Here is a 21,695-nt window from a genome sequence, read left to right as displayed (position 1 = left end):
GACCGCTGCAGCCAATCACAAGCCAAGCACAGGCTGCAGCGGTCACATGGACTGCCGCGTCATTCAGGGAGGTGGGGCCAGATGTCAAGAGAGGCGCGTCACCAAGGACGCGTCACCAAGGACGCGTCACCAAGGCAACGGCCGGGAAGTTCTCGGTAAGTACGAACCTCTTTTTTTTTTTTTTTAAACAGGTTACTCGATATGGTGATCGGAATGTACTGTCGAGGGTGCTGAAAGAGTTACTGCCGATCAGTTAACTCTTTCAGCACCATGGACAGTGACTGACGTCGACTAGCCTCATCTCTATGATGGCGGCTGCGCGAAAATCACGCAGCCGCGCATCATACACGGATGACACACGGAGCTGTCAAGTGCCTTTTGCGCACGCAAAACGCTGCATTTTTTGCGCGCGCAAAACGCACACGCTCGTGTAAATGAGGCCTTAGTTTGTATAGAATGTTTCTTCAGAGGCATGTAGTGAAACAGGGCAGATTAGCACATAAGTTTCTCGTGCAATATTGTCTGTCCGCCCTGTGTCTGCTACAGCTTTTCTTCTAACAGCACGGTTCTGGTATCAGTGGCAAGGCTTAAAGAGGCTCTGTCACCAGATTATAAGTGTCCTATCTCATACATAATCTGAATGGGGCTGTAATGTAGATAACAACAGAGTTTTTTATTTTGAAAAACGATAATTTTTGAGCAAGTTATGAGCAATTTTAGATATATGTTAATTAGTTTCTTAATGCCCAACTGGGCGTTTTTAAACTTTTGACCAAGTGGGCTTGGTAAAGAGAAGTGTATGACGCTGACTAATTGGCGTCATACACTTCTCTCCATTCATGTCCATTTGTACTCAGCATAGCGTGATCTTGCGAGATCACGCTGTGCTGTCACATACACCCACATTAACTTTACTGAAGTGTCTTGAGAGTGAATAGACATCACCTCCAGCCAGGACTCTATGTCTATTCACACTCCCGACACTTCGGTAAAGTTTGTGTGGGACTTACACAGCACAGCGAGATCACGCTGTGCTGTCATTCACAGAGAGATCACGCTGTGATCTGATGAAGTCTAATGATCGCTGGTTCAAGTCCCCTAGGGGGGGCTAATAAAGTGTGTGAAAAGTTTAGTAGTGAAAAAAAATATTAAAAGTTAAAAAAAAAAAAGTCCGTAAAAGTCTGACCTATTATACAATATAGCGTTATTTAACGTGCACAGTGAATGCTATAAAAAATGTAAACCACCAAAATTGCTGTTTTTTGGTCCACTTAGCTAAAAAATAAATAAAAAAAGTGATCAAAAAGTTCTACGCACCAAAAAATGGTACCGATAAAAACTACAGCTTGTCCCTCACACCGCTCCATCGGTGAAAAAAATAAATAAATTATGGCTCTTAGATTGTGGCGACACAAATCTATTTTTTTTTTTTTTTAACAATGCATTTATTATCAATAAAAGTAGTAAAATATATTAAAAAAACGATATAAATTTGGTATCACCGTAATCTAATTGAGCCACAGAATAAAGATAAGTTGTCATTTTTACCGCAGGGTGAAAGCCGTAAAAACGAAACCCAAAAAATCTCAGTTTTTTCCAACTTCAGCCCGCAAAGAATTTTTCTTGTTTCCCAGTACATTATATGGAACCATAAATGGTATCAAAAGAAACCAACGCCTCCCGCCAAAAATAAGCCCTCACACCACTCTATTGACAGAAAAGTTAAAAACTTATGGCTCTTGGAATGCAGGGAGTGAAAAACAAAAATCAAAAAATGTCTTCGTCTCGAAGGGGTTAAAGACTCTCTACAAGCTGGATCTCCACCAGGAGAATCAGTACCTTTCACAAGTTCGTTAATTGTATGAAAATTAGTTGGCTAGTGACTCCTCGTATCACCGGTTCTGTTCTTGTCGGATTATACCATCGGACTACTGGAACAGATGTGTCCAATTATGCAATGTCTGACTAGGTTTGTCATATAATGGGTTGGATTTGAACACACTTCTTTCTTTTCAAAATTTTAGATCAACATGACCACCAGAAAGATGGAGTTGTTCTAAAACTCTGATTACACAGGCCTGGGTGAAAGGCAACAGATGGCCATAGTGGTTACAGTAATTCACAAAGCCTTATATCATAGCAAAGCTTGGAATGGGGCCCTCCTGCCAGTGGGTTGATCTGTAGTAATAAGGCCGCTACATAAATAGAAAGATAGCAACCATACATATCAGGCAGTGGCACAGGCTGCATTGCAGCGGTCTGTCTGTGTCTGGATCCCGAGTGTTGGGGGTATAATAAACATGTCAGTACATGGTGGTCACTGGGAGTCTATTTCCTGTTGTTCACTACTACAGTAGCATATTCCTACCTGGTGGTCAGTGGAGCAGTCTCTGGCGGGTTCCTGGAGTTGTTAGAAATACCATTTAGTTTAATACCAATATCATGTGATACCTGGTGGTGGTTGATACATTCAGCCTGATACATGGTTACCAGTTGTAGAGTCACTCTCCTACTAACCTAGTAGGCAGTGCTACATTCAGTAACTCTAAAAGTCAGCACTCTTTTTCTAACAAAAAAAAATACTTATTTAGTGGCCCTGTCCAGTGACCCTGTCATTTCTGGTAGTCCAGTGGTTTGTCCTTGAACATGGCACCTATATTTCACAGGGAGGTGATATTCGTGATATCATCATGTGCACAGTGATGTCACTTCTTGGTGGCTGTGGGCAATAAAGTATCCGCTTAAGACCAGTTGTCACAAGTGATCTTGGTGGGATCTGTTGCAACCTGGTTATGTGAGACAGCAACCCCAGTGGTTGTTTCTGCCGTACTTGGATCGATGCTTAACTTATTAAAGAGAAATAACAATCCCAGCATCTAAAGTGTAATCATTTGTAAAAAATTGGGTTACCGTTACTTACACAGTGACTAACTCTGGTGCTCCTTTGTGTAGCCTGCCTGTAATCCCCTTGTGTTACATTGCATTTATTAAGTCAAATCTTTATAAAACACTTTAAATAAATTGCTCTTGATGGACTCAGAAGTAATTTACGGTGTTAATTATCCTGAGCTGCTTGATGTGACCATTTTATATATTCCATTAATAATTTTGTCGTGATTGTTTCGAGATCTCTTCCTCCAAATTACATACCGCTTACATTTTATTAACATCAAAATATTTCCTATATACCAATATTTTAGTTGACACTGATTTATCTCTAATTTTTTGTTAATATTTTTTTCTCTCTCCGTAGGCTCCCAGATGGGTTTTCACAGCTGTTAAACTTGACTCAGTTATACCTAAATGATGCTTTTCTTGATTTCTTGCCGGCTAATTTTGGCAGGTGAGTTGGGAATATCATATGTTTTATTTGCAGCTGTCCTGATTTAATGGGATGCAATTTTTCATTTTAGAATTTTTATTGGTCAAAAACAGAATCCTATACCACAGATGTCTCTGAAATGCAAGTGCTATTAAGGCCGGATCTAGAGAGCAATAATGATAATGTCTTGTTCAGTAGCCTGTGATTCACATATAGCGGTACTACTATGATCACGTCAGTTGAACAAAATGTAGTAGGGTGAAATAGCCATAACAATGTTAGACGTTTTTGAAATTTTTCTTTTAAAATTTGCAACCATAAACGAATATAGCAGAACTGAACATGTTTAGTAGCGCTATCAGATTGCATTGTTTGAATGACTTGATTTAACCCTCTGGTTTTATCTTTTTTATTTTATTTTTTATATTATATTTTTTTTTGGGGGGGGACGATTTATAAATATAAGTATAACTGAATAATTATCATCTACTACAAAAATATTAATGTGATATAGGATGTCGAACAGCCATATTACATATAAGGCAAAATAGAAGAGTGGCAGTTGCTTAAAGTCTGTACACTTTTTTATTTTATTTTTTTATTTTTATAAAAATGTCCATTCGTGTGTTTGGTGCAACTTTCTTTTTTTTATTTATTTTTTTTAAATTCTTTTCTTTTATTTGTCATTTTATATCACAAATCATACAAATAATATACACAACATAGTGCAAAAATGGCAGTGAAAAACATGCAACAGATCACAGGTCAGTTATCAGCCTCACATCAACACGTGAGGTCACCTGAGAGTACCATGTCGCTGAAAACACTTATTTAAGGAAACTCCGATATGCACCCTGAACCCGCAGCCGTGCATGGTATGTCCTAAGTGTGCATAAGAGCATTAAAGAGAGAAACGGAGACAGAGAGAAGGAGAGGCAAATTTGTAAGGAAAGAAAGAAGAGAAAAATAGGGAGGGAGAAAACCAGAAAGGGGGGGGGGGGGGAGCTGACCTGACATACCGGATCTAGACAGAAATTCACGAGACCATGATGATTTTATATTCCTCGGTTGTTTGGAATCGGATCCATTCACGCCATGTTTTTAGGAAGGAGGCATGAGTCCCCTTCATTGATGCCGTGAGGTCCTCCATTCTCATGATTTCCTGGATCTTGCCGAACCACATGCCCACCGTCGGAGGACAGGACTGTCTCCACAGTGCAGGAACACATGCCCTAGCCGCGTTTACCAGGTGTCGAACTTGGTGCAACTTTCTAAATACTTTTTATTAAAAATGATTTTTACTATTTGAGATACAGTTGCTTTGTATTCTGTATACAGAGCAGCTGTATCTAGCGCTGAAATCTGTATCTGTCAGGTCAGCGGCACTGACAGGTTCAGTGATGGCGGGTCCTGCATGTCTCTGACACGCAGTATCGAGCTGTTACCGATCGTATAGAAGTTCATAACTTAGATGTGATTGATAATGGGTGGATCCTGCGTGTCCAAGATCAGTGCCGGTGCCCTAACGGATTTAGGACTCAGTGTGAGATACAGCTGCTCTGTATACAGGATAATAAGCAGCTGTATCTCAAAAAGTAAAAATAATTTTTATTGAAAAGCATTTGAAAGTTGCAACAAACACACTGATAGACCGTTGTTTTTTTTTGTTTTTTTATAAAAATATTTCAATGGGGTACATAGCCTTTAAACCACAAGTACTGCAGAATGTCCAATAACTGTGTAACCGATAGTTACCACCAATGTGTCCCAACCTATCTTTTGATAAGTAATAGACACATATCTGAAGATAGCATTGCTGAGGGTCCATGAGCTCGAACCTATGAGATTGCTAGTGTGCCCATTTCGCTTTTAGCTGCGAGATCTCAATATCTTATTACATTTACGTGTATTACTAGAGGTAGTCTTTAAAGGAGTTGTCCACTTTTTTTTTAATGTTTATATTTATTTATAGAATAGGAAATCATACAGATTTCTAATATACATATTTTATATTTAAAATTCTGCTCACATACCTTTCTTATATCAGTTCAGATGTCTCTGTCTAAACATAAAAAATGGTATAGCCCACAGATTTGTCCATTTGAAAGCACCCATATATCTCTTTTTATTATAATAGAAAGCACGACTCGGGCTTACAATCACCCAAGCGCATAAAAAGTGCGGGAGTGCCACACAAAAAGTGCACAAGGATGCAGTCTATCGCAGCCCTACTCCTAAAGGAGCGAGGCCCTGCATAACCATTCCCCAACCCTCTGAACCGTAGGCCCAAAGGATCGATGATCCCCCCCCCCCCCCTTACCGAAGAAGAGCGAGACCCAAACACACTCCAAGACTTCTACCTGAGCTGCCACCCCAGTGTCCACCTAGGAGCCGGCATCAAGGTTGCAGCTCCCCTCCGAAGAAGGTAGGCCGGGTTGCAGGGAAAAACTGAACCAGAAGGCCACACGTTTTCCCTCTAGACCTCGGGAGGGTCCCAAAAGGGTGCCGCATCCCAAAAATCCTTGTGACAAAACACACAGTGAAAAACAAAATTGAATAAGTGGATGTGCGCTGTGATACAGCCTGGACATCCGCCAAAAAAGCACCCATAGGATAACTGAATGGACAGTCATGTGACCCCTGGAATTCAGGTAACACTGTCCAGGTATGTAACAGGTAAATAGTAGGTTATTGAGGAGCAGAAGTTATGAAGTATTTCTACATACAGCAGCGTCTCATCATCATGTCTGTGAGCAGTGGCGTAACTACCGCTATAGCAGCCGTAGCGGCTGCTACGGGGCCCGCAGCATGAGGGGGCCCGTGCCACCCGCCGGCACGGCCCCCCCCCCCATGGCCGGAGGCTCTGCTAGCACCACTATGGCTGCTACAGCGCGACGCCACTGAAGGGGTTGTTCCTACAAAAGACATGCATCCCCTATCCACGGGATAGGGGATACATGAGGGATGCCCAGCGATAAGGACACGGGGGGACCGAAAATCCCCCGAAGTTCTCCATGACAAACCTCGTACTTCCGGGTTCTGTCTGCAGCTCCATTGAAATGACTCGTAACCAGCGCTCTTTTCATTTTTATTGAACTGCGCAGACCCCGGAAGTCAGAGGTTAGTCATGGAGAACATTGGGGGACTTTCGGTTCCCCGTTCTCCTTATTGCTGCCAGCGATCACACATGTATCCCCTATCCTGTGGCTAGGGGATACATCTCTTTTGTAGGACAAACTATAGGCCGTTTATTTGGGGGGCGGGGGGTCTGTATGGCGTTATTTACAGGGGGGGCTGTATGGCATTATCTTCAGGGGGGCTGTATGGCGTTATCTACAGGGGGATGTGTATGGCGCTTTCTACAGAGGGATGTATGGTGCTATCTATAGGGGGAGCTGAGTGGTGGAATCTATAGGGAGGCACTATCTACAAGGGGGGGTTGTGTGATACCCAGGGGAGGGGGGGTCCCCCAGTCAAATGTTTGCTATGGGGCCCAGTCCTTCGTGCGTGTGTGTGTGTGTGTGTGTGTGTGTGTGTGTGTTTTTAATGTAACTTTATGGACAGCAAGACAACATCACCTAGAGACAGGAGTTATTTTATAAATCCTCTAGGGACCGTGAATACAGGCACAGGGAATAAATTCTCATTATTCCACCGTTCGTCCTATTCACATACACGTGTTAGGGCAACGTGTGTGTGTGTGTGTGTGTGTGTGTGTGTGGTCACATGACGGACGCCATGTCTGGTCATATTCAGTTAGCCTGTGGATGCATTACACACGACTAATCTGTGGGCTATCCCTTCTACTGTGACAGGGGCCTCACGCACTATAAGAAATGTATGTGAGCAGAATTTCTAATTCATGTATGATTTCCTATTCTACAAATATATAAAAAAAAAAAAAAAAAACCTGAACAACCCCTTTAAGATACTGCAATAGGTTTGTCTGCAATCCTATGTAAATCCACAGAGAACACAAACTCGACTCTGCTCCATCCGAACATGTGTTGCTCCCAATAATAAATAAGTAACATGTTAGGATGTTATTTATTTCATGTTTGTTGCACATTTGTATGCATTTTCCTTATGTTTCCACAAGGTTCTTCATATATATTTGTTGATTCCTGATTTTAGCGTATTTGTGTAGAACAGATGGTTCCTTACAACTTTAAAACTGTACCCAAGTCATTCTCTTGGCTTTATAGATGAAGATGAAAATGAGCACCGTATGTGCTTATACTCAAAAGTATATTTACTGCAGTATTTTAGTCTCCACAAAAAAATCTTGGAGGCCACAGCTGCCCAGACTGTTCCATTCATATACTGTGCAGAAGAGCTACAATATGTATTCATAGAACTATATTTATGTATACACCTTCTAGGACACACTGTATACACACAGTCTCTATTGTTAGCCACTTTTGGGACTGAATTACTGAAGGAGATATATCCCTTTCAACAACTACAGTCCTCAATTCAACTAACTTTATCTATATATAAACCCTAAAGCAGGGATATTGTCTGTAAACTTTACAAAATTAACGATCCTTAAAAATGATGTATCTTTTTCCAATATCTGTGTGTAAGTTCATATCCTCGAACCCTAAAATAAGTTGTCCACCATTAAATATCATATTCATTGTATAGCTTATAAAAAATGAACTATCTTTGCCATTTACATGCTGTTAAAAATTATCCAGTGAAGAGCTATGACATTTGCTTACATAGAAATGTCATTATCTGATGGTCAAAGTGTATAGCAATGTGCACGTCCGCCTACTGAGCTAAGTGATGGTGAATCGGCATACTCAGTCACTCTCCCCATCGCCAGTACTCTACATCTTCTGTTTACTGCAGGACAGCCAATAGAAATAGTTTTCTGCCTTGCTTGTCAGGGAAGGAGCAGAGCCTCTGCAGTAGCATGGCAATATAGCGGGGAAGACTCTTTCTGCAGGGGAAGTAAGATGGTCAACTGCCAGAGGGGAAAAAGTCCATCCCCCAGGGGGACACATTGAAGTAAAAAAATGATGAAAAAGTATTTGTTTTTGTTCTAAAAACACATCGCATTACTTTAAAACGACTATTAACAGCGTTTCAGGAGTTTTGTTATGAAAATTATTCATGGGCTAACCCCTTTATGCATGTGTTTTTGTATATATCTGTACCATACTCCAGGCAGCTTGACCAGTTTACACTATAACTGTTCAGGTCTTGTGTATCTTGCAGTGGTTTATATTGCAATGAACTATGTACAGATATATGTACGGTAATTGGCTTTACTAAACTATTAGATTGTTTTGTGTTTGTTGTCTCTTGTTTTGTACTTCCGATGACTCCTCACTCTTCTTCTACCCAATATTTTGATTTCTTCAAGACACGAGTACGACATTTCTACTTGTTGCTCTTTGTAGTTTGTAGCCAGCATTTACTGAAGTCTCCAGCCAAGTTCACACTGAAAATACCATGTCTTTGCACTGTTGAACTCCTAAGTCAGCAAATAAACTCGGTGCCATGTTTTCTTCTTGTTAACCCATGTGGGAAATCCCCTTAGAAGTTGCTCTGGCTTTATAATTTAAAGGGTGAGATCTATGGTCTCTGAATTTTTATTTTCTTGCCACGCATTGATTATAGATGCATTTAAAGATTACCATTTGTCTGACTTTTGCATTGTACAATTCTTGTGGGGTTTGTAAAATGGTTGTATAAGCCTAAATTAATTACCTAAAACTCATTGTTCTTGTTCAGTTGTGTGAATGGGGGGGGGGGGGGGGGAGAGGAACCAGTTGACTCAGACCTACATGCTTGCTGTGTTTAAAAATGATGTAATGCAGGCAGGGAAAACTTGTTCTCATACAGGCCATGGAAAGTCCACACCAGGACACAGCTTTTGGTGATGAGGTCTTTATAGTATTAGAGTTCAATCTAGTCTACTATATTTAAGGATTTTATAATACCTATTACCATATTAAAACGGATTTTAGAGCCGTGGAACAGAAATAGTTTTTTATTCAGAGTTTATTTGACAGGATCCTATACTAGAGAGCAGGTGGTCGTCATTTTCCCTGATGTTTTTTTTTTTTCCATTTCCATTTGAGACATATATTGCATAGAAGCCCTACTTACTGGCGCAACAGTGGTCCCCTGTCCCCTGTCCCCTCTTCCACCAGATGAGTGGTCACATCCAGTTTCAAGTTTTTTGGCCACCTCGTTTTTCAGAATGGGGTTCATGCCCCCTAAGAAGTGAACAATTTATTATTTTTTGTTCACCCTTCTAACTAACTATTTTTAGCTTTCAGTTGTGAGGACCAATGAAATCCCAATTTCTAAGCTTTGGGGTTGGCTGGTTGGAGTAGTGGGGTTAACACAGTCGCACGAGAATTTGCAGGTGTTAATTTTAGGCCCCATGCACACGAACGTATTTTTGCGGCTGCAATTCACCCGCAAATCTGCGGGGGAATTGCGGTCCCATTCATTTCAATGGGCCCATGCACACGACCGTGGTTTCCACATTCCGTGCATTGCCCGGGAGCCTGGACCGCAAACAGATAGGACATGTCTTATTACGGACACATTTTGTGGTCCAGGCTCGTTGAAATGAATGCACACGGCAAAGTGCACGGCCCGTGATTTGCAGGCGGCCGTGGGTGACACTCCACGGCCGCCTGAGCCACAAATCACAGCCCGTGCACACCACTACGGTAGTGTGCATGAGCCCTTAGTTCTGCTTTAAGCGATGTAAAAAATCTCTACCGTATAAAAAAAAAAAAACTTCATTAAGGCTTATCATGCATGGCCAGAGTATAAAGCATCATGTCAGTAGAGCTCATTAATGCAACTTTATATTGACCAGATCTAACTGGTGGCCTGGTTATTCCTGTGTTTTCTGCTATTCCAGTGGTTTTAGGGTAAATAGGTGTCTTACGGCTGGTTGGTTGCCCATATTATAGCAAACCTTAAATGTAAAATGGTGTCCTGGTCTTCTAGCCTCTAACATAAATGGTGAGATTTGGTTGAATCTAGATACCGTTGAGAGATATATTCAGTAAAATTACCAACGCTTCTGTTAAATATACTCTCAATCTTTATTGGGTTATTACTGGCTATTGCCCTTTTTTTTTTTTTTTTTTTCCAATCGTTCTTATTTTAATTATCTATGTAAATTATTTCCATAGGCTAATTAAACTTCAAATTTTGGAGCTTCGGGAGAACCAGTTGAAAATGTTACCAAAGTAAGTATTTCTTTAAATCCTATTCACCATGTAAATTTTATAGGAGGCGTATAAATCTGTCCTTAGTAAGCTCTCCTAAGGGTATGTTCACACGCAGTGTTTTCAGGCGTATTTTGGGGCGTTCACGCCTCGAAAAACGCCTGAAAAAATGGAAGCTGAACGCCTACAAACATCTGCCCATTGAAATCAATGGAAAAAGCAGCATTTAGTTCATACGGGGCGTCTTTTTACGTCTCTGTTTCAAAAAACGGAGTGTAAAAAGACGCTCCGTAAAAAGTAGTAGCATGTCACTTCTTGAGGCATTTTTTGGCGCTGATTTTCCATTTAACACTATGAAAAACGCCTCAAAAATTGCCTCAAAAGAAGCTCCAAATTTCATTTTCAGCTTCAAAAACGCCTGAAGATCATAAGCTGTTTTCTCTTAAATCAGCTCCGTATTTTCAGACGTTTTTTGTTAAGCGTGTGAACATACCCTAAGGCCGGATTCACACGAGCGTGTGCGTTTTGCGCATGCAAAAAACGCAGCGTTTTGCGTGCGCAAAAGGCACTTAACAGCTCTGTGTGTAATGATCATATGGTGCGCGGCTGCGTGCTTTTCGCGCAGCCGCCATCATTATGACACTCTGTATGTTTGTAAACAGAAAAGCACGTGGTGCTTTTCTGTTTTAATTCATACTTTTGACTGCTGTTGCGCGAATCACGCGCGTCCCACAGAAGTGCTTCCGTGTGGTGCGCGTGATTTTCACGCACCTATTGACTTCAATGGGTGCGTGATGCGCGAAAAACGCACAAATATAGGACATGTCGTGAGTTTTACGCAGCGGACTCACACTGCGTAAAAATCACAGACTGTCTGCACGGCCCCATAGACTAATAAAGGTCCGTGCGAGGCGTGTGAAAATCACGCGCGTTGCACGGACGTATATCACGTTCGTCTGAATAAGCCCTAATAGTGAATGCGAACCACCACAAAAAAAAAAAATGGACCTATGTCATTTCGGACAACCCGATCAATATTTTCTATTAGAGCATCTAAAAATCATAGAGAACGCCTCACTCAGGTGCTCCCTTTATGAGCCAGAACAGTGAACCAATGAAAAGCAGCATCTCTCACTCTGGTGAACTTGGTCACAATGTATTACCTCTGGCAACCTCTACTGGGCAAATGCATAGCTGGCTGAATCCTCCGTGGCAAAACCAATTCGTTGCTGGGTTCTCAGGGAAGCTGGACCAACAATGATCAGTTGATCTCTTTGATGAGACAATTCCTTTAAGTCTCAAAATACCTCTGGTATTTAGTGGGCAAGGATCTGTTTTCCAGGAAAATCTTAATCACTTTTTTAAGAATGATTTGATTTGTGCTTTTGGAGCGTTTGTAAAATAGTATGTGGCAAAATAAAACCAAAGCATGATCAATATTAGCCTAGGGCTACGTGCCAGTGTTTGCGGGATGTAGCCATGGAAGCAGTATTGTTTCTGCAATACTGATATCTTGAGATGTGGCTGAAGCTTACTGGTTTTTTCTTATGTGCCACCATATAACAGGGTTACCAGGCAGCAAAGTTTGATTTGTAGCTTGCCTGAAACAACAATAGATTAAAAAAATATTTTCGACAAATATATCACATCTATATAGTGTGTGTGTGTATGTATGTGTGTGTGTATATATATATATATATATATATATATATATATATATATATATATATATATACACACCAGACCTCTCATATACACCAGACCACCAGGCTTCTAATATAGCAGAGCTTGGTTTTCTGGCTAAATTTCATTAGGTCATGTTATTTGGTACTATGACATACATACACTAATTATTGGTGCAGTGCCAGGTAGCTGCAGCGAGAGGGGTCTTGTCTGCAGTAGTTGCCTGACTGAGTCCGTCTCATTAGGGCACACCCTTTATTATACGGACAGTGCTGGGATAAGGATGTTTATTGAACTTGCGTTCCACAAAATAACGCACTTTGTATGTTTTCCGGTTCGGTTCATTCAGTACTAGCCAGTGATTATTATTGGACCAGCCACACAACAATTCTGGGTCTGTTCATGATGTTTTAAAAAATAAAGAATTCAGCGGTTGACCAGAAAGAAGAGAAAAAAATAAAAAAAGCTGAGAACTTGTCAGCAGGAATTTTTCCTCGTTTTATCTCTGCTGCTGTGAATGTGATCTGTAATAGGGTGATGATCTAGGTCGCAATTCACAAACTGAACATAGTTTTATATGTATGTGTGTGTGTGTACATAAAACAAATCCGAATCGCTTCCTTTAGTCTGGGTTGACACAAGTGGTTTTCTTTTTTGTTTTTTTGTTTTGTGTTTTTAACAAACTTTTTTTTTGTTGTTTTTGTTTTGGTTAATGAACTCCATTTGAGAGACATGGAGGTTTGTCTATCAAAACAAAGAAATTGCTTGTTGGAAAAAAACAGCTCCCTTTATGGCAGCCTGTATGCTTTCTATCGCACAGCAAACGCAGGCTGAAATGAAAATCTGTGGGTTTCCCTGCTCTATGATGAGAAATATTCCAGTTCATAAATGAATAGATCCAGATAATAGATATGTATTAGGGAACTGATATGTATACAGTTTGCTAATATGCAACTTTGTGTCTTTAAAGACGAACCTACGCTTTAAAGAGGTTTCCGGAATTAGAAAAACATGACTGCTTTCTTTTAAAAACAGTGCCACACCTGTCCACAGGTTGTGTGTTGTATTGCGGCTCATCCTTATTCACTTCAGTGAACCTGAGCTGCAATACTAATCACAACCCATGGACAGGTGTGGCGCTGTTTCTGGAAGAAATCCGCCATGTTTATCTAATCCTGGACAACCCCATTAAATTAATGTTCTTGTTTTATGTAAATAAAGCTTAAAGGGGTCATCTATATTAGGGAATTCTACATTAATAGAGGGAGTCCACCATTCAAGACCCTTATCTATGAGCCAGAGAGTAAAGGAAGTATAAATCTCTCTGATGGACTAGGCACGTGCAATACACCGTTCAGCCGTGCTCCTTGATTTCAGTGGGAACTGTGTAATGCTTCATTTTTCCTGTGGTGGCGCTGTACAGGAATTGAAGACTTGCTGCCAGATTCTAGCTGATCGTTAAGGGCCCCAGCAGCCGGAATACGCTGCGATCAGCTTTTTTTCTAACAAAAAAGGTTTGTCCGATATGAAAAAGTTCTGAAACATTCTAATATACTTTGTTTCAGTTTCTCACCATTTTTAAGATCTCTGCTTTCTGTTAGTGGATAAAAAAAAATATTGTTTACATCCAGAGGCTGAAAACCTGTGCAGACCTATTACTTCTCACAATTGAAAGTTTGCTACTGTATGTTTAGTCTGGACAAAATTGTATCCACCTCTCAGCTTTGAGCAGGACAAGGTCTGTACGGATTTTCAATCCCTGGATCTAAAAAAGTATGTTCCTATTCACTGGCAGCAAAAATAAATATTCAAAGGGGTGAGAAACTGAAAAACAAAGTATATTTGAAACTTACACAACATTATTCAGATAAAACCAGAAAACCCCTTGAAGCTGAAAATAAACAGGGAATTCCATAGTAGATTGGTAGGTTCCCTTTCCCAAAATCCTTAAAATCTCGTGATTGAGTTGGGTCCTAGTTTCCAAGAACAGGTGTAAAAGTCCTCCAACTCCTCCTTTTGCCCCTTTATTGCAACAAAACACACGGGTAGATCTATTAAGACTGGCGTTTCATACGCTAACCTTAATGAGAAAACAAGCAGGGGTAAGATGCTACAAAGTTAAGAGGTCAACGCCTCTTAATAACTTAGTCGCATCATCGGCTATCCTTGCACCACTGAAGGAAAACAGTGTAGAATTTTGGACATAAATTATAGTAAATACAGCGGGCCTCGGGTGGCCACACTCCCTTCTACTAAGATCTGCCCACTTTTTTATTTTTATTCAAGTGGCAGAAATAGACCAAAAGTTGTAATTTTTCCGACATTTAGGCCATTTGCAAGTTTTCTTCGATGGAAAACTGGTGTAGAAGCGTTGATAAATCCCATCCAGTCCTTCGCTACCATTTACTAGACTGTAATGCACTGTTTTCCAGTGCTTGGTACATTTTTAAGCAAAGTTTCTAGGGTTTTGAAAAACATGTTTTAACTACAATACCCAACATGCTTGATTTCCAGTATAATTATGACCTATAAGGGAAATTCAGGTGAAAAATGAAGATTCCCGTTGTTATTCTTCAGGCAGGTGCCAGAGGTGACCACTGCTGGCTCTAATGAGTTACGGTACTTTGTGTCATGAGGATATGAAATTTCATTATAATTTATGTACTGCTTTGCCTTAAAAAATATATAACTTGTTTCTTTGACGCCTTCCTCTTTCAGAACTATGAATAGACTTACACAGCTTGAGAGACTGGATCTCGGAAGTAATGAATTCACAGAAGTGGTAAGCAATGTAAAAGTCCCTGCTCACTCTGCTGGCTTATGATTTCATTTTCTTATTATTTAAGATTATTATCTATCTGTCTGTGTAGTCCAAGCTGTTTGACTAGAATAGTTTATTTTATACGATCAGTCTAGTTGCTAACTACAGGCTGTAGTCGGCACTCTGTTAATTGTTGATAGGTGCCCGTGAGAGACCCAATGAGGTCCAAGAAACATCCAGTAACCATGTCCGCCGCTGATATTCTGTCAAAAGGCATTTTATTCAGATAAGACACATGATGAATACGTAAGAACACACTTCCCATTAGTCACATAGACTAATCTGATACAAGAATAATTTAGAGGTAATACCATGTTATTCTATATCAGACTTTTCAGTCTGCCCAGATCTTTCTGAACCATTAACCGTATCTATACAATAAAATATGGACAAATATTGGTGACCTTTTAGACAAGACATACATATAAATATACATAAATCCATGTACAAAATATACAATATAGTATTCCATAATAAATATATTCTCAATCATCATAAAATATCGCCAAACAAATGTATCTCCCAAAAGCTTAACATAGACTACTTAAAATATTAGAATACTTTATTCCCCCTGATCAATTCCAATACTCTTCATAATGTTCCACTAGGGTAACGAAGGGCGCAGTATGGACTAGACCGAGATGATCAATTCAAGACATGCAATCCAGATTAAAGCTGTATATCCATATGGATTAAACCCCAAATCAATAGCGAATATATATATGAGAAAAACATAGTCATGAAAAGACCTTAAACCCATATAGTATCTTGTACTGTACTTCAGTTTTAGTGTTTCATAAGAAAACAGAGAGCGCATTATTGGTTGCAATAGTAAGTAAAGCCTCAACCTACTAACATTGTCTTGTAACATTTCTGCTGATTCATACATTCTGGGTTTAGGAGTCCAGAGGGTGGTCCATCTCAATGATTGCCTGTTATATTTCTGTATGCAGGGGAGGATGGACTCGGGGATGTAACTCAATAAATGACCAGATATCCTGAACCTTTTTCACAAAACTATAAATTAATCTGTTTATCTCCCCCTACTCTATAATAGAGTAGGGGGAGATGAACCGCAGATCAGACCGCATGTTCAACGTGACAGTGTTTATCTGTTGTGCTGTCTTTTAAAACGCTATGAAATAAGTTGATCACTACAGAAAGACCACAGAGTGTTCATTCTATCCAGTCTATTGCTGAGATTTTTGACTGATTCTTTTGCCGCATAAACTAACAGCAATATTAATGTCTAAAAAATTTAAAACTGGATAGGGTGGAAAATGGATTCTGAGGATGTGTGATGTTTTATCTTTCCGGTTGCTCTCCCACTATAGTAACATGCTGCAGTATATAAACGTGTCCTTGGAGTGAGTTTCAAGTGGCAGACGTCACAGTGTAATCCTGTTTGTGTGGCCAATCTGATCCACATTGACTCAACGCTGTCAAGCACTGGCGTCAAAGTTTTATCAACAAATGCAAACGTTTCTTACTGCCGTCGAGATGAATGCACTTTTTAGTTTTACCCTTTTGCTTTCTGCAGTTTATTTTAAAGGAGAGGTCCATTTTAGACCACCATTTTTTTTTTTATATTATGGGGTACTGTCGAAGTTTTATGTGAATGACCATTGATTTTAAAGGTCTATACCAGGACTTCTCCTTATTGAGGGTCCACTCTATTCGCTTAGCTCGACCCATTAGAGGCTTCGCTGTCGTTTATGACTCCTCTATGTATTGAAAATCTGAAGGCGTAGATTTCAGACTTACAGTATGTCGTCACTGGCTGATTTTCCAGTAAGAGAGAGAATAAATGGCGTCACATGACTCTCCGGCATTCGTCAAATATCTGTCCCCCTTTATTTAACAATTATGAACTTGAGTGCACTTCCGATTTGTGTGTATATGTTTTTGAGTTTACCTATAACCATGTAATATATATGTATATTTGATTTGTATTTGATTTGCTTTTCTTCTAGCCTGAAGTACTTGAACAATTAAGTGGTTTGAAGGAATTCTGGATGGATGGCAATAGACTAACCTTTATTCCAGGGGTATGTATATAACCTAGAATATGTGATGTATACACATGTAACCTCAGCAGAATATCGTTTCTAGGTTTCTTGAGCCCCATTACAATGTCTTCTACATTCCTCTGAACCAAGATGAAGGAACATTTCAGAAATGTAAAACCTTTAGAAGATCTACTTTTGTTCCCAGTAAACCAAACAGCATATCTTTGTTAAGAATGTGGAGATGGTTTGCATGTGATATATTTATGAACCCTGGTCATACGCTGGCTTATACAGACTTTCCTTTCTTTCCTGCAGTTTCTTGGAAGTCTGAAGCAACTAACATATTTAGATCTGTCAAAAAACAACATAGAAATGGTGGAAGATGGAATTTCTGGGTGTGAAAATTTACAAGACCTGCTGCTGTCAAGCAACGCCATACAACAGTTACCAGAATCTATTGGTTGGTATCTAGAAAGCAGATGCAATGTGACTAGATAAAAAAACACTGCGCCTTTAAGGGTAATATTTGTGATCGATCAGCAGCGGTGTGTGCCACACGCTTATCAATGGTTAATGCACACGCCTTTATGTGTTATCGGTCTGGCGCACCGCTAAGTCGGTGAAGAGTGCCGTCAGCAGTCAAATCACTATTGCTAATGGAATCCTTCAGCATGGACAACATATACAAGGACTGGAAGGACCGCCAGAAAATTTAATTTGTCATCTGTCTTTTATTTTCTGATTGTACGGACGATCCTTGTGCATGTCACAAATATCAAGAAACCAGTATGAAATCTCTTAGCACATAGATAATTATTAATAACATTTGCTAAAAACAGATCCAGAAACAAATGCAAAATAGTACCTGGGACGTGCTGTGGCCTGTTTGCAGTATTTTTTAGTCTTAAGGGCGAGCTTTACGACTGGTACAGACGGACTGAAAAAGATGGACATTTGTTCATTCAGTCCGCAATTATTTATTACGGACACGTAAGCGCTCCATGTGCAGTTGTTTGGTATTCTCCTGTAGAAGCAATACCGGTTTAATATAGCAAAAAGTGCGTCACAAGGAAGTCATACTTGTAAAAAAAATGAACAAAACAAAAACAATTCATTACTATAATGGAGCAGAAAAAAATGTTTTGGGATTGGAGGTTTATTTTTATTTCAAATTGGAAAACATAAAAAAAAATTATGTTATTTGGAATTATAAAAAGATGCAAGTATAAGTTTACTTTACATGAATCTGGTCTTTTTATTCCAGGTGCACTGAAGAAATTGACGACTATGAAAATAGATGAAAACCAGCTCATGTATTTACCAGACACTATTGGGGGGTAAGTGTAGCGTGTACCCTAATAACTCCTTATTTAATGCCCCTGAGGTCTCCTCTATAGCCATGGCTGATAAATGATTTGGCAGGACAGCTTCCCTGGGATGTTTGCAAATGGCATGATGTATGATGGCACCGTTAAAATTGAATAATTTGCTCAAAATTACTTATGTTCCCAAATTACTCCAGTTTCTATTTTACAATTCACCTTTGTGTCTATGGGCGTAGGGCTGGTTACCTCCATCACTGAGCCTGGCTTCACACTGGTTTGAGCTATGTAACACATGTACAACACATCTGGAGATTGGAAAGTGTATTTCAAGGGAAGATGTGGTTTAATATTCCTGTTCCAAACTGCCTTGAATTTGGTACCAAGACATGGACAAATAAAGCTCTGTTCACACTTCCGTTCCATTAGGTTTCCATTGCTTTTTACAGGTGGAATAGTTTAGTCTGCTGCACTATTAAAAATTTTAGTCAATGGGTTCCTTTAGGATTAAAAACAAAACCGATCCAAACAGATTTGTCATGGATCTTTTAAAAACGGAGGCCATGGCATCAAGTGTGAACAAAGCATAAGTGACAATACAGTTTTAAAGATGCCAAATAAAGATGCTCCAATATTTACTTTGCAATGGAGACCACGCAATTTAAAGAGGACCTACCAGCTCTTTGAGATATGTCTGTTATAGTTGATATTTATATTGCACATGAAATAATGATAGTGGAGCACCTTTGTGCTATTTGCATTCTGCCATTCCTCTGTTGTAGCTACTGGAAATATATGAATTAATTGACAACTGGGTGTAATCGTTCCCCTTTCAATAGGGTGTGAACCTGCACAGTCTAAGGCCTGATTTACACGAGCGTGTGCGTTCGCAAAAAACGCTGCGTTTTGCGTGCGCAAAAGGCACATAACCGCTCCGTGTGTCATCAGCGTATGATGCGTGGCTGCATGATTTTCGCGCAGCCGCCATCATTATGACATTCCGTTTGGATGTTTGTAAACAGAAAAGTACGTGGTGGTTTTCTGTTTGCATTCAGAGTTTGACAGCTGTTGCGCGAATCACGCAGTTCGCACGGAAGTGCTTCTTTGCGGCATGCGTGGTTTTCACGCACCCATTGACTTCAATGGGTGCATGATGCGCGAACAGCGCACAAAGATAGGACATGTCGTGAGTTTTTTTTCAGCGGACTCACGCTGTGCAAAACTCACGGACTGTCTGCATGCCCCCATAGACTAATATAGGTGCGTACGACACGCGTGAAAAGCACACGCGTCACACGCACGTATATCACGCTCGTGTAAACGAGGCCTAACATTGTCAGCACTGATTGGAAAGTGTTCGTGTGTATGGACACACCACTTTGACAAGGAGAATGGTATTACCCAATTGTCAACAGGAGTAATAACAGAGGCACGCCACGATGCAGAGATCTAAGAAAAGATGTTCCAGCAATGTTACTTAATGGGGAATTTAATGTATTACAGACATGTCAGGACAGCTGGCAGGTTCAATGTCCCTTTAGCCTAAGATGTTCCTGTTCCAAACTGCCTTGAATTTGGTAACAAGACCTGGACAAATAAGAAATACCCAAGAAATAAGCGAACAGCTATTTCACCCGATTCCACCATAAACATGCATAGCCGAGTGTACATATTTATTTCAATGGGTAGAGAAGGCAATGCGCCACTGCCAGAAACAAAGGATACGGCACGTTGAAATCCAACATGCCCAATACTTTGACAATTGCCGTCCTGGGAGAGTCAGGAACATTCATACAGATTTGATAGACTGCGAAAATTGCCAAGCGAAAGATAACGAGGGCCAAGAGTAAATAGATCTCTGTTTACAAGACCCAGTTTTCTACAAAAGGATCATGCAGATTGGGTTTTTACCCCCTTCATTCATTTCTGGGTTCAGTGTCTCTTTAATCACAATACTTTATTCCTTCTAGAGAATTGGAGAGCTGAACAAAGCTCGTCTCCCCCGATGATTTCATGATTTTTATCAGCGAGCTTCTGGTCTTCTAACACTATTAAATATATAATTGAACAGTACTGTGTAGTTTTATATATAAGCGCTCTAAAACTTGGATACTTTGTTATTTAAATGGCGACATCTTCTCCCTCCAGGCTGGTTTCCCTTGAAGAGCTGGATTGCAGTTTCAATGAGATTGAAGCTTTACCTTCCTCTATCGGGCAATTTTCTCAGATACGGACGTTTGCTGCTGATCATAACTTCTTAACACAACTTCCCCCAGAGGTGCAATGACTGTTTAATTCATCATGCAATGTGTGAATTGCTTTAGAATCAATTTCAGTAGAAGTGTAAGCGAGTAAATACTGACTTTCTAAAGGTTTTTAGCTTGCAGCTCTTCTTCGCGTTTCTCCCAGATGAATCACTTCTGTCTGTCAGGCATCCTAGTCTACCATCACTGCTTCCATAATTCTCAATGATTGTTAATTGACTAACAACATGACCCGTCAGTTCATCTATGTACTGCAGTGAAAAGGAGAGATGTAATTCTACCTAACATGATTGGCTGTAGCAGAACTGTGGTTTATCTCATGGCTTTATTCAAAGGAGATGGGTATTGGCATAATGTGCCCTCTCGGTTTTATCTGTTGTGGGCAAGTCCTACGAGAAAGAATTTATAGACTCCACTGGGTGTGCGCTGGCCCAATATACAGTATGGAATGGGTATAATATGTTCGTCTGCACTGTTTTAAGGAGGGCGGGTGAACGGTGAGGAGGATTTTGGTGAACATTTGGCGAGTCCGAAGACTTCCTTCTGGTCTTATCTGTGCCACTTCTGATGTCTCATTGATTCTCTGATGACTACGACCATCGTTTTGGTGTCCATCACATACAGCACATGATTTCCCAGAGTGTAAGGGTATGTTCACATAGAGTTTTTTTGCATCCAGAAAAATGTGTCTCAAAATTTCTTCTAGGAATTTTGAGGCACATTTTGACCTGCCTGCCCTCTTTGCAGCGTTTTTTGCAGCTTTTTTCGCTGCGTTTTTGAAAAGCACTTTCTATTCCTCCTATTGATGTCAATGGGAAGTTTAGAAACGGAAACGCCTGAAGAAAGAGCATGTCGCTTTTTTTTTCCTGCGAGCGTTTTTGTCCGCTTGCGTTTTCGGGCATTTTTTGGTAAGGTTTCCGCATCAAAAAAAAGCGCCAAAATACTCTGTGAACTGGGCCTTAGAAAATCTCTGTGCGGAAAGTTCAGTAGCCCCTTTTTCTCTTAGTACTACAGAATCAGAATAAATCTATGGCTAACTTGGACTTAATTTGTTTTAATTTCCTGT

General features: G+C 40.2%; 1 protein-coding gene across 3 annotated transcripts in view; it reads left to right on the top strand.

Moving 5' to 3' along the window:
- ERBIN (erbb2 interacting protein) overlaps nt 1-21,695 on the top strand; it is a 218,832-nt gene that overhangs the window by 154,985 nt on the left and 42,152 nt on the right. For all 3 annotated transcript variants that reach the window (XM_075839003.1, XM_075838990.1, XM_075838997.1), the window contains 7 exons: nt 3,254-3,343; nt 10,495-10,551; nt 14,932-14,995; nt 17,008-17,082; nt 17,359-17,503; nt 18,308-18,380; nt 20,514-20,643. In XM_075839003.1, the coding sequence (XP_075695118.1) occupies nt 3,254-3,343; nt 10,495-10,551; nt 14,932-14,995; nt 17,008-17,082; nt 17,359-17,503; nt 18,308-18,380; nt 20,514-20,643 (634 nt within the window). The remainder of the gene's footprint in view (nt 1-3,253; nt 3,344-10,494; nt 10,552-14,931; nt 14,996-17,007; nt 17,083-17,358; nt 17,504-18,307; nt 18,381-20,513; nt 20,644-21,695) is intronic.

The sequence above is a fragment of the Rhinoderma darwinii genome, chromosome 1 (genome assembly GCF_050947455.1).
Source record: "Rhinoderma darwinii isolate aRhiDar2 chromosome 1, aRhiDar2.hap1, whole genome shotgun sequence".
NCBI classification, from domain to species: domain Eukaryota; kingdom Metazoa; phylum Chordata; class Amphibia; order Anura; family Rhinodermatidae; genus Rhinoderma; species Rhinoderma darwinii.
Note: the sequence above shows the minus strand (reverse complement) of the source record. Positions and strands in the feature narration are given on the sequence as shown.